The sequence below is a fragment of the Artibeus jamaicensis genome, unplaced genomic scaffold (assembly GCF_021234435.1).
Source record: "Artibeus jamaicensis isolate MK-2021 breed Jamaican fruit bat unplaced genomic scaffold, CSHL_Jam_final contig_887, whole genome shotgun sequence".
NCBI lineage: Eukaryota > Metazoa > Chordata > Mammalia > Chiroptera > Phyllostomidae > Artibeus > Artibeus jamaicensis.
This window is the reverse complement of record NW_026522003.1, coordinates 745,236-756,484: the sequence shown is the minus strand read 5'-3', so window position 1 is coordinate 756,484 and position 11,249 is coordinate 745,236. Positions and strand designations below refer to the sequence as shown.

At 52.6% G+C, this 11,249-nt stretch overlaps 1 protein-coding gene across 1 annotated transcript in view; it reads right to left on the bottom strand.

Annotated features, from left to right (window-relative positions):
- Nucleotides 1-7,884: 7,884 nt before the first annotated feature.
- The window catches only part of ZFHX2 (zinc finger homeobox 2), a 29,424-nt gene continuing 26,059 nt past the window's right edge, over nucleotides 7,885-11,249 (bottom strand). Inside the window, exon 10 of the mRNA XM_037129305.2 lies at nucleotides 7,885-11,227. Coding sequence (XP_036985200.2) covers nucleotides 10,248-11,227 — 980 coding nt within the window. The 3' untranslated portion in view covers nucleotides 7,885-10,247. The remainder of the gene's footprint in view (nucleotides 11,228-11,249) is intronic.

Genomic DNA, 11,249 nt, shown 5'->3' with positions numbered 1-11,249 from the left:
GAGGGTTCCATGGCCCAGTGACTTTGAGAATCATTGGGTTAAACATATACAAGGGTTTCTTTTTCTTTTTTTTTTTTTAACAAGACTTCTCAGAACCTTTAACATACCAATACATATATTGAATCTTTTAAGAGGGGGAATATACAGTATTTTCCCAAACTAATTCAATTGCGGGATCCATTTTTCTGAGGAGCACTCATCAGATTAGTGTTTCGTGGAGCACCCTCATGGAGTGAAACGAGTTCACTCCGTGGCATCTCTCTTTCTTAGAAAACTACATTTCACTTTTTCCCAAGTTCTTGGCCTTCCAGATGGGTAGGAGTGTCCACTTTTCCTACTCTGGAATCCCAAAGACAGTCTTTTGTCTTGGTCTTCCTAGGGCAGCCTTGCAGGCGTCGCCAGTGATTTTTCTGCTAATTGTTACCGAATTCTTATTGAATTGATACCCATCATGGTTTCCCATATTGATCCTCTCTGTTTCTCTGCAGCAGATACTCACAGAATGCCCCCTTTACCTTGACCAGAAGGTCACAAAGGGCAAGTCAGCACCTGGGCTGAGGGTCATTGTTGTTGGATTGTGACAGGTAGTAGCGGTTGACTCTCTGGTTTGGGGCTGGTTTTCTAGAAGAGATGGGGAAGAAAGCTGCCGGAGTCTCCCACTTCAGGAATATATACTTTTTCAGGCTGGGCTGGAAGGAAAGGTGAGTTTGGGGACGAGGGATTGGCCACGTCTGATTCAGGCAGGAAAGGCTGGGTTGCTGTCACTTGGACTCAGATGATTTTCACACCCCATTTTCCACGCTCCGGTCCCGACACTTTGCCCTCTTTCTCCTTCATTCTCTTGGGTTCTTTCCGTCTCCCTCTTCTCCTAAGCAGACAGGCTGTCCTTCCTCCTCCCCCACCCCAGTCTCCTCTTAACACCCCCTCTGTGTGCCGCTGCCTCCCCAGCCTGGCAGCCTGCCCTTTAGGAATGTTAATTAGCATTCTCAATTTAATTAATTCAGTAGCTAATTAATGATTGGGGACTAGGGGGTGAGGAGCTGGGGTGCAGGGGAGTTGGGGGCTGGAGGTGGCAGGGAGAAATAGCGGAGGCTGCAGAAGGCATCGCAGATGGCTGTGCGGTGGCTGGCACCGTGCCCACCGCCATGGATGCAAACGCACGCACACATACACACGCACAAAAAGGAAAGGGTGATCGAGGAATAAAATCAAAAGCAGGGAGAGAAGGGCACAAGGGCCCTGGGAACTGGGGGTGGGGAAGGCTCTAGATCTATTTGAATCTGCTCCGGAAGTGGAAGAGGAGGGAAAAAAAGCCACCACAGACGCAGAGAGAGGAGCGCTCTCCCGATACCCCACCCCACCCCCACCCCACCCCAGCCACCCCTCCTCCCTGGCATGGGATTCATGGGCACCAGCTGAGGACAGGGTCCCTCCCTCAGCCTGCCATACACGTTGGCACCGAGGACCCAGAATCAGAAGGACAGGACATTCCCAAAGAAAAGAGTTTTTCTTTTAAGTTGCTCTTTAAAATATATGTACATATATTTTAAAAACATTGCACCCGTTTTGGTGTGAGGGCGAAGGCGAATGAAAGAAGGTGACCGGTGACTGAGCCAGGAAGCGAGAGCACAGATGGCTTGGTGGTGGTATGGTGTGGTGAGTTGTGGGAAGGAGGAGAGGGGGTCTGGTAGAGGTTGGGGGTGGGCGGAATGAGGACCCTGTTTTCCTCTTTTCGTTTTGCTGTGGATGAAGGAGAGAGAGAGAAAGAGAGAGAATGGGGGGTGGGGAGAGAAGTGAGACAGATGGCAGAGTGGAGAGGCGGCAGCCAGTGCCGGCACTGCCCAGCCTGGGCGGACCCAACCCCCCCGCCTGCCAGCTTTCCAAATGCCACCCTTCCCCCATCTTCCCTCTCCCCATCCCTCCAACTTGGCACTGATCTCGGAGAGAGGGAGGGAGGCTGGGCAAAGAGCATCTGTTCCCTCCATTCTCCCAGCTCCATCGGCTGCCAACCTAGGGCCATCTCTGCCTCCATCACCCCTCCGCCCGCCTGCCCGCCTGCCTACCCACCCAATCCCAAATGGGTGCTGGATCAGGTGCCGAATCTGGTTGACTTCTCGGGTATACCAGTCACTACGCATTGCTGTGTGTGTCTGCCACTGCTGCCTGGCACTCATGGGGCCGTGTGTGTGCGTGTGTGTGTGTGCACATGTACATGTACGCATAAATGTGTGCTGTATGTGAGCCTCCTGAGCTTGGGCGGGGGTTGGCACTGCGGTTGCCAACCTAGTGTCCAACCAGAAGGACAGAGGGATGGAGTTGAAGAAGGAGGGGAGAGGTTTGGGGCCTGGGAGGGCAGAAGAGGGTACACGAGTTGCTTCATGCTGCCTGCTTATAGGCATTGGCATTACAGCTGCCACCCTTGTGCCCGCGGAGATGGAAGGAGGCAAGTGGGGAAGGGGGTAGCGGCAGGAGTCCTGGTGCTCTGGGAGGAAGGCTTGGTACCTGGAAGCCATTGGCATCACATCTGGCAGGCTCGTGCCTCGAGCTGGGGCAGTGGCAACGGGCCCCTGGAGGTAGAGGGAGGGGCAGGGGTATGTTGCGGATGTTGTTGTTCCTCTAGAGCTCAGCTCTAAGAAACGAGTGGACGGTGAGGTAGTCCCCTTCCAGTCTGGGAGAGTAAAGGCGTGGAGAGGGTGGCCTGGGAAGTGCCAAGGAAACCTCTGTGAGCCAGGAGGAGGGACTGTGTCACTGCTCCCCAAGGAGAGCTCATTGGGGCTGGCAGTCCAGCCCTTTGTCAGAGCACTGAGGGAGAGGCAAGGGACCGGGTATGAGGCAGGTGGGTACTGGCACTGCCGAAGGAACCTGGCATAGGCTCTGGCAGTGTGAGGCATGGGGGAGGGTGGTGGTGCCTCTTGCCAATCTGGTTGAGAGGGTTGTGCCAGGAGTGAGAACGGAGGAGACAAGATGTTGTGTGTGTATGTGTGTGTGTACGCGTGCACTATTTGGGAGAACAGACTTTTTTCTGCCAGGAACTCCTTCCCGTTCCCTCTTAGGCATGGGAAGTGGAGCAACAGACGGAGGGAGGCATGAGAACACAAAGGAGGAAGCGCGCCATTGCCAAGACCCCAAGGAAGAAGGATGGAGAGGCTGGCAGTCCTGCCTGGCCACTGGCCAGTTTCCTGCTGAAGATGGCCAAATCCTCATGCCTGGTCTGTACATGTTGCTGTGGGGGACTGGTGGGGAGGGAAGGGCTTGCTTGCTGAACTGGGGTCTAGAATGGGAAGGGTACCTTTCTGCAGATCCCATTTGGATTCTCCACTCTAACAAGTGAGGTGTCTGATTTTCTCCCTGGGGCCTTTCTCTCCTCCCCCTTCCTCTGCTCCACTCGTTTTTCATCTCTCTGCTACCACCTGGGTCCTATTGCTTGGCACCCAACCAACTAGATGCTGCCACGCTTGGCAGAGCTGCACTGGCACGTGAACAGTGTCTCAGATCCTGGCACTGCGGCAAACCCAGAGCTGCCAAACATGCTCATGACCGCCACTTGGCGGCAGTGAGAGGGGGGCAGCACTGCCAGGTGTCGGGTGGAGCTCTGTGCTGGAGACTGGCACCAGAGGGTGCCCCATCAGCGGGGCTGAATCACTGCTCTGCAGCCCATCCCCACTCCGCCTTCCTCCCAACTGGACAGCTACCTCTCGCCAACCCTTACAGCCCCCAAGAAAGGGATTTAGATGGTGCCACACTCAGTTTAAGCAGCTGTTTCAACAGAAGCTGGAGCACAGGGAAAAGGGCATAGGTGAGAGCCACACTCAAGTCTCCAGGCCAGTGCACTGTACTCTTTGGTCATCAAGGATAGAAAAAATCCTAGGAGGGCGAAATGAGATCCTGGAGAGAGGCAAGCCAGCTATGTTGTCCCAGAGATGGTGCCAGAAGAGATTGGAAGGGAAAAAGTAGGAAGGAGAGACCTTCAGGCCCTACTATTGGGTGATGAGTTGGTTTGTTCTTGTATGTATTTCTTTCTGCCCTGTGCCTTGTAATTGGCTGACTTGTGGTTAAGATGAACCAGTTCTTTCCCCCTTTTTAAAAGGCCCCCATTCGGTAACTATCCTAGAAAGATGAAAAGGTGCTCTAGGTCTAGAGATAGGCAGATTTTAGAAAGACAAAGGCACCTTGGACTTGTCCTTCCAGAAATTTCTATTCAAGGAGATTTTTTGTTTAGGAATTTCTCAATGGAACTCCAGTTAGAGTTAGATAAATGTCCATGTCTTGAAATCCACCCCAGACGGCAGACCGTGGATCAGCAGTGAGCCCTCGTAAAGAGGCAGTCCTCCAGGAGCAGAATCCCAGCATCTGTGTTGACACAGATCAGACCTGTGCCTCCAGAGGCCGTGCTATCAGCAGTCCCACAAAACTGGACCTCGAGCCTCCACCTGGAAGAACTTCTAGTAGATTTGGCTTTCCTTGCTTCCTGGGTAGCTAAAGACTGAAGGCAGTGACTAGGAAGCTCTTCGGGTAGACTTGGCTCTGGGTGATGGGGGAGGCTGGGCAGCTCTCCTAGGGGACAGGACCTGCCCAGAGGGAAGTAAAGCCATTGCCCATGCTGGGCTGAGCCACTTGGAGCTGGGAAGTTCTGATTTCAGCATCTCAGGACTTGGAATGAAGCTTCAGAAGAAGCAAGGTGGAAAAAAAAAGGAAAAGAAGGAGCAAGATGGTTTCCACAGCAGAGGAGAAAGCAGTGTGCTCAGCCAGCCAAGGGGGTGAGTGGACAATGGTTATAACATTTCTCCAATGCAAGGACAGCTGACATAAGCAGAAGGCACAGTCAGATTTCCAAAATATTGGAGGTGGCGGGGGATGTCGGGGTAATGGAGACAATCTGAGGTGGTGCTAGGCCCCTGTGTGACAGCCTCTGGTGTGGCAGGGCTGGGCCCTGGGCTGGAGACTTGGGGGCACATTGAAGATGTAAATGGGGCTGAGTAAACACTAAATTGGTGTTCTCATGCTCTGGAGAGCATAGGATCACTCCAGGAGTTTCTGATTCAGTGAGTCTGGGGTGCGACTCAGGAATGTGCATTTGATGAAGCGCTCAGGTGACCATGACACAGGTGGATGAACCTTTGAGAAACTTAAGAGATGGCAAGTCCCCTTGTAGACAGTTGATCTAGTCTGGAGTGCTCATGCCTTTTGAATCTTCCTCCACTCCAGCTATAGGCATGCCTTTATATTGTCACATGTGATATGTGTTGTGGGATGCGTGGATGTGTGCTTCAGGTGGATAGCAGGAAGGGGTGGTTGTGAAGTGAAATCGGGCAGATTTAACTTGTGAGTTAAATCTATGTTTGCTGTTGGCAGTAACATGATGGTTGACTACCTTGTGTTTTAGAAGCCTCACCACTGAGAACCACTGTCAGGAAGTTGCTGTCTGTGGCCCTGTCAGATTGGTGTGGATTCCGTGGCTCTGTGCAGGATGTATCCTAGTTACACCTCTCTCTTGAGGCAGGTCAGGGTCCCAGTCCTGGGAGTAGATGAGCAGAGTGCAGTGTCTAGCCTACTGCTGACACTCAGCAAGTTGCAGAAGATGCTGCCATTTGAGCCCTTGGTGGACTGTCCAGGAGTGAACGAACACAGTGCAGGTCCTCCCAGTTGAGACAGGACGCAGGTTTGGGTCTCGGGGAGGGGCTGTAGATGTGGGCCATGCCAAGCTCCTGCTGATTACTTGTTTCAGTGTTCTAGCCATTATGGGATTGGTGGGAATATGAGTCGATCTCCAGTCACCTTACCCCTCACTTTTTTTCTGGTCCACAGATAACTAACCTGCTTCCCCACTAGCTTCTAGCCAGATAACCTCTCCATGGTTGAGGAGCCACAAGAAACACTAGGCTCAAACTACTGTCCGTCCTTGTGTGGACGGCTGTCTGGGTTGTCTACATGGAGAACAAGGGGGGGTGGGTACTCACCCAATCTTGTGTTCTCCCCATAAAGTTAGTCTCTCCCTGGGAGATGTTCCCTGGGGATCACTTCTCATGTTTCCAAAAACTTGATGAGTCATAAGTCTAGGTCTTCTACCCATGTCCTCTCCCTGGCTTTTCTTTCATCTGACCCTTTCAATGAATAATTCTGTAGACCCATAGGCTGGGTCTATACCCTCCTGTTGTAGCCAGAGCTTCCTTGGTATTGGGGGGCATTCTTCCCTACTCAGTCCTCTAGAAATGTCTCCCTCCTGGCTCATAAGTTTCTCACTATTGTTCCCTAATGGCAGTTTGAGCTCCCCACCACAACCCAGAGAGAAATTCTCCCTAGTACCTGGCCCTTCCTGATTTCTCTTCCACATTCCCTCCCCTCCCTAGTGTCACACTCCAAAGGAATATAAGGTCCTTTCCTCATGGATTAATGTTCAGCATTTGGTCACCTTTCATGACACTGCTTACACTTCCTTGTGTTTAAGCTTTTCCATGTGTTGGAGGGTATTTCTACTTGGGGGAGTGTTGGTGCTGGGCCTGGACATGTCCCTGTGCCTCATGGGGCCTATGCTTGTTGGCATTCATTGTATCCCTGCAGCTCTCTCTATGCAGTTTTGCTTCTGGCTGATGGTGCACTTGCTTGTTTTGTTGGTGCAGTTGTATATACATAGAGCTCTGTACTTCAGGTGTACATATCTACTCGGGGTGAATGATTGATTGCCTCAGCAAATGACTTTTAAAACTTTTAAAACAGATCAGGGTGGTGAAGATTTGGGGAATCAGTGATCTCTAAGCCCTGAAAGTGGTTATAGAAAAATACAAGGAATTAAGGAGGTGGGTGCTATTGTGCCTGGAATAACTGACTTTTCTTTTTGTTCTTGTGTATGCTTCTGTAAGTACACTCAGAAGGGGAGCTAGAGGATGAGGGGAACAGGTTTCTTTCTATGGTCCTATTGTACACTGCCCCGTTTGGCCACTAAGGCTCCAGATTTTCTCATATTCTTCTACAGACTTTGATTTTTGTTCCTACTTGGGAATTGGGTACCTCAAGCCATCCCCACCCAGACCATGGTTTACAGCAAAGACAGCCAAGAGCATTTGCACCTCCTGCCTTCTGATACTGACCCTGGCAGTAAGTAGGGTGGACCAGAATTTGGTGGTGTAGGACTCATGTATGTCACCCTAAGCCTTTGCCCTAAGCCATGGAAGACCAACCTTAGCAACCGTTGGTTCAGGCTCACTTTAGGGCTGTCTGTGGAGTGTTCTACAAAGTAGGTGTTGCTGTGTCAGGCACTTGAGTTGGGTTTACTGCTCCACAGGGGAAGCAATGTGATTTAACCCAGGTGACTTGGAGTTCACCTCTGGCAGTCTGTGAAGGGCTGTGCTGACTCAGCCTTCTGTCCATCAGAACAGCTCACTGTGCATCGCTGGAGCGGGAGTGTTGCTACTGAGGACTTCTGGTCTCAGAAAGGGATCGGGGGGTGGGATGCTTCCAGCTGCTGGGATTCTGGAATGGTGCACCCTCCAGAAGCCTGTTGATTGACCTGAGTCAGCAGTCAGCCAGGCTCTCGTGTCCTAAGCCACAGGGTTCCCGGTAAGAACAGTTGCTCCTGTCAACTATTGTGAAAGTACCTGGTGTCTCCAGGCCAGGGTATCCGGTGTAAGAGAATGGCTCTAACTAAAGCCAAGCTACGCTGGCTCTAAACCCCTAAAACGCACCACACCATACCTCTAATCATCCCATACCGGGTGTTTGCCAAGGTTTTCTTTAAAAGGTTTCCTTTTCTCCTTCTACTTTTCCCAAATTTGGGGGGGGGGTTTGTTTTCAACTTTGATACACGAGTCGCATTCCCAGAAAGCACAGAGTGAAAAAGCTTCTTTCCTCATACACATGCTGCTAAGAAAATAGTTTTATACACAGAATTCAACAGGAGAAAAAGGGTAGGGATGAAGGTAGGGAAAGAGATGTTGAGAGATGGGGGCAGTGGCAGCAAGAGCCAGACCACAGGATGACAGTCTCTCTCCTCCTGCCTGCAGCTGTAACTGGCATTTTTGTCACCATCAGAATAACTAATTCCACCTTACCGTGGTTTGCTAGAGTTGGAGCTTTTAATTTTAGAAATGAAGAGGATCCGGAGTGAGATTTGCAGAACACATGGGACTGGGGAAAGCCATTTTCCCTTCCCCTCTCCTTGTCTGTCTTTTCTGCACATAAGCCACTGCTTTGGTGTTAACATGTTCACAGAGTGGAGCAACAGAGACTGGGAATTCTAAATCCAGGGCCGCCTGAATATGTGTGTGCGTGTGAAATGGAGACAGGGCGTGGAAGACACCTGAAGGCAGACAGTCTGAGACTCCCTCGGGAACTCTTAGGGGCAAGGGTAGGAGGAGAATCGATCTGGAGGACTGAGAAAGCTCTGTGGGCTTTTCTTTGCCAAAATAAAACACCTGCTTCTCCACCCTATGCCACTTTAGCCGGGCTTTGATGTTGCTGCATGTACCACCTGATGCTTACAGAGACCATTAGGGTGGAGGTGGGGAGCCCTGTCCCGGCTCAGTCCTCTTCTGTTGGTTCGGAGATTCACTTTGTGCTTCAGTCATCTCCTTGCCCACCCACCCCCCGCAATCGTCAGTTCTGGCCCCCATGGGCCTCACAACAGGCTCTGACTCCTTTGGGGGAATGCCCAGTAGCTGCTGCTTACTGGAAGGGCTGAGCTGGGTTGCAGGGAAGAGGGGCCTGGGCAGAGGACAAGGAGGAAGTACACAGATAGGGAACAAGGGTCCCCAAAGGCAAGGAGGTTTAAGAAGTGACCAAAAATGTGAAGGGGCTACTAGGGAGGGAACAGGAGTAGGGGCTTGTGAAGGGGGCGAATGAGAAGAAATGGTGGTTAGCTACATGAGAAAGAAGCACACCCAAGACCCAGAAACCAAACTGCCCTGTCAGCCCCTTTCCTCCTGGCACTGCCAAGATATTTTTGGCAGCACTGGCTTTCCTAACTCACAGCTGGGAATGAGGGGACAGATGTTACCTCCCCTGATATTCAAGTCAGGGGCAAGGACGTGTCTTCCCAGTCTCCAGGCTCTCCTGTTCATTATCAGCTCTCACCTGAGGCTGGGCATGACCTGGGCAAGGCTGCACTGCACCCATGCAAGGACTTAAAACCATTTGATCTTCCAAAGATGAGGTGCTTTAAAGAAACCCTTAAAATGGGAAATGACACAAACAGGAAAAAACCACTTGATGGGAGTGTTCAGGGTTTCCCCGTCCCCCCAGCATTTTCCAAGTTTTTTTCTCTTTAGTTCATTCCTCTGGTCTCTCCATCTCTTGCTCCCGTGCACATGTGTGTGCTCTCTTTTTTGGCTGTGTGTGTTTCAGTTTTTTTTTAAGAACTTTGGATTTGCCGTTGGTGGGCAGCGCCGGTCCCAGAGGCTGGACCCCCACATGGCAGGGCTGGGACAAGGGGCAGGCCCACGGCTGCTGAGAGGATCTCTGTGTTTAAAGCCTTTGAGAATGAGTTACTGCAGTTCCCAGGGTGCAGGGTGGGGTTGGCAGAGGGGTTCCCGGTGGCAGCTCCCCCTAGAGTCCAGACCACAGGGGCTCCCCTGTCAGGCAAGGAAGCTACGAGGGAGGGGTATGAGGAGAATGACCCGGGAGCACTCCTCCTCACCACCAGCCTAAAGTTTGGTTAGTTTTGTGGGCTCCCTGCCCGTCCCAGGCTCCAACCTTGGGAGCCAACTGGGTATTTGGAAAGTTTTCGAGTGGTACGGTGCTCAGACAAGGGGGCAGGAAGGAGAAGGGGGAGTGGTGGTTTACTTTCTTTCCCCCTTCTTTGTCTTGGGTTTTTTTTCCTTTTTTATCTTCTTTTTTCCCCCCTTTTCTTTTGGTGTTTTCTTAGTGGAACAGCATGGGACACATGTATTTGTGTATGTTTATAGGAGTTGGGGGGTAACTGGGAATTCATCAGGGAAAAGGTAGGAAGATCAAGGATAGATTCTGGGTATAGTGGGCAAGGCAGACATGATAAATGATCAGGATGACAAATTAGGGTGTGTGTCTATGAAGACATAGGGCAAGGAGTTGTGGGGGAGAGGTGTCTGGTGGGGGGAAGGCAGGACTCTGCTGGGGGTGGGGTGTGGGACACCCACCGAGGGTGGGATTGAGAGATTCCCATGAGGTGGGCGGAGCCGAAGGTTGGGGTGAGGGATCCGAGCTCCCACCAAACACCCCTTGGGGTAAGAGAAGGAGCCCTGAGGACTTCCCCTCTCCCAGGATCTTGGTTTATCTGTTTATAAAGCTAGAAGTGTAGAGGTAGTAGTAGTTTTTGGGTTGGAGTCCGTGTGAGGTAATCTTGCTTCCTCTTTGGCAAAAGCCACGGCAGCCGTGGCAGCAGTGGCTGCGTTGGTGATGGTGATGGGTGGGCCCCCTGGGGGTGGGGCTGCCTTACGCCTGTGGGCCGAGGAGCGCAGGTGGGAGGCCAGGGCTTCACGCCCACTCAGCAGCACCTCACATGCCAGGCAGTGGTAGGTGCAGATGGGCACCCGCAGAGGCGGGGGCATGGAACCCCCAGAGCCCCGCCCAAAGAAGCAGAAGGATCTCTGATGAGCCGTGGCCGGGGCCTCCCCGTCAAATGCCATCTTGCACTGGCGGCACAGGTAGCGGTGGGTCACATCCACGGTGGAGATGCCAGTGCTGCTGGTGAGCAGCTCGTCGGCCTCCCCGGCCTCCCCCTCCCCTGGAATGGGCAGTTCGGGGGGCTTTGGGGGGGCTGTGGTTGTGGGATCAGGAGGCTGGGGTGGAGGCTGGAGGAGGGCACTGGGGAGCAGTCCGATGAGGGTCTGAGGTATCACGGGGTTCATGGGAAATAGCCCCTTCTTCATGCCATAAAGCTGTTGGAAGTAAGCCCCCTGTAGCTGGGGGCCAAAGACAGCCGGCGGTGTGGCCCCTCCTGCAGGGGGCAGTGGAAAGGGCAGGAATTGGCCCCCCAGCAGGGCTGGGACAGTGGCCTTCAATGCTTTGAGGTTCTTGAGGGCATCAGTGGAAGAGTTGGTGGGGGCTGCAATTGGCTTTCGCTCACCAGAGACCTTGTCCCCAGAGGGCTCGGTAGGCCAGCCCGAGGTGGGGTCAGTGGTGCCTGCTGTAGAGGTGTTGGTTTGGTTGGGCACAGGTCTCTGAGGTAAGGGGCAGCTTGGGCCAGCAGTCTGGACCACTGCGGTAGCAGGCAGGACCGAAGTGGCAAGGCCAAGAAGGCCTGAGGAGGCTGCGGGGCCTAGGAAGATAAAGGAACGATG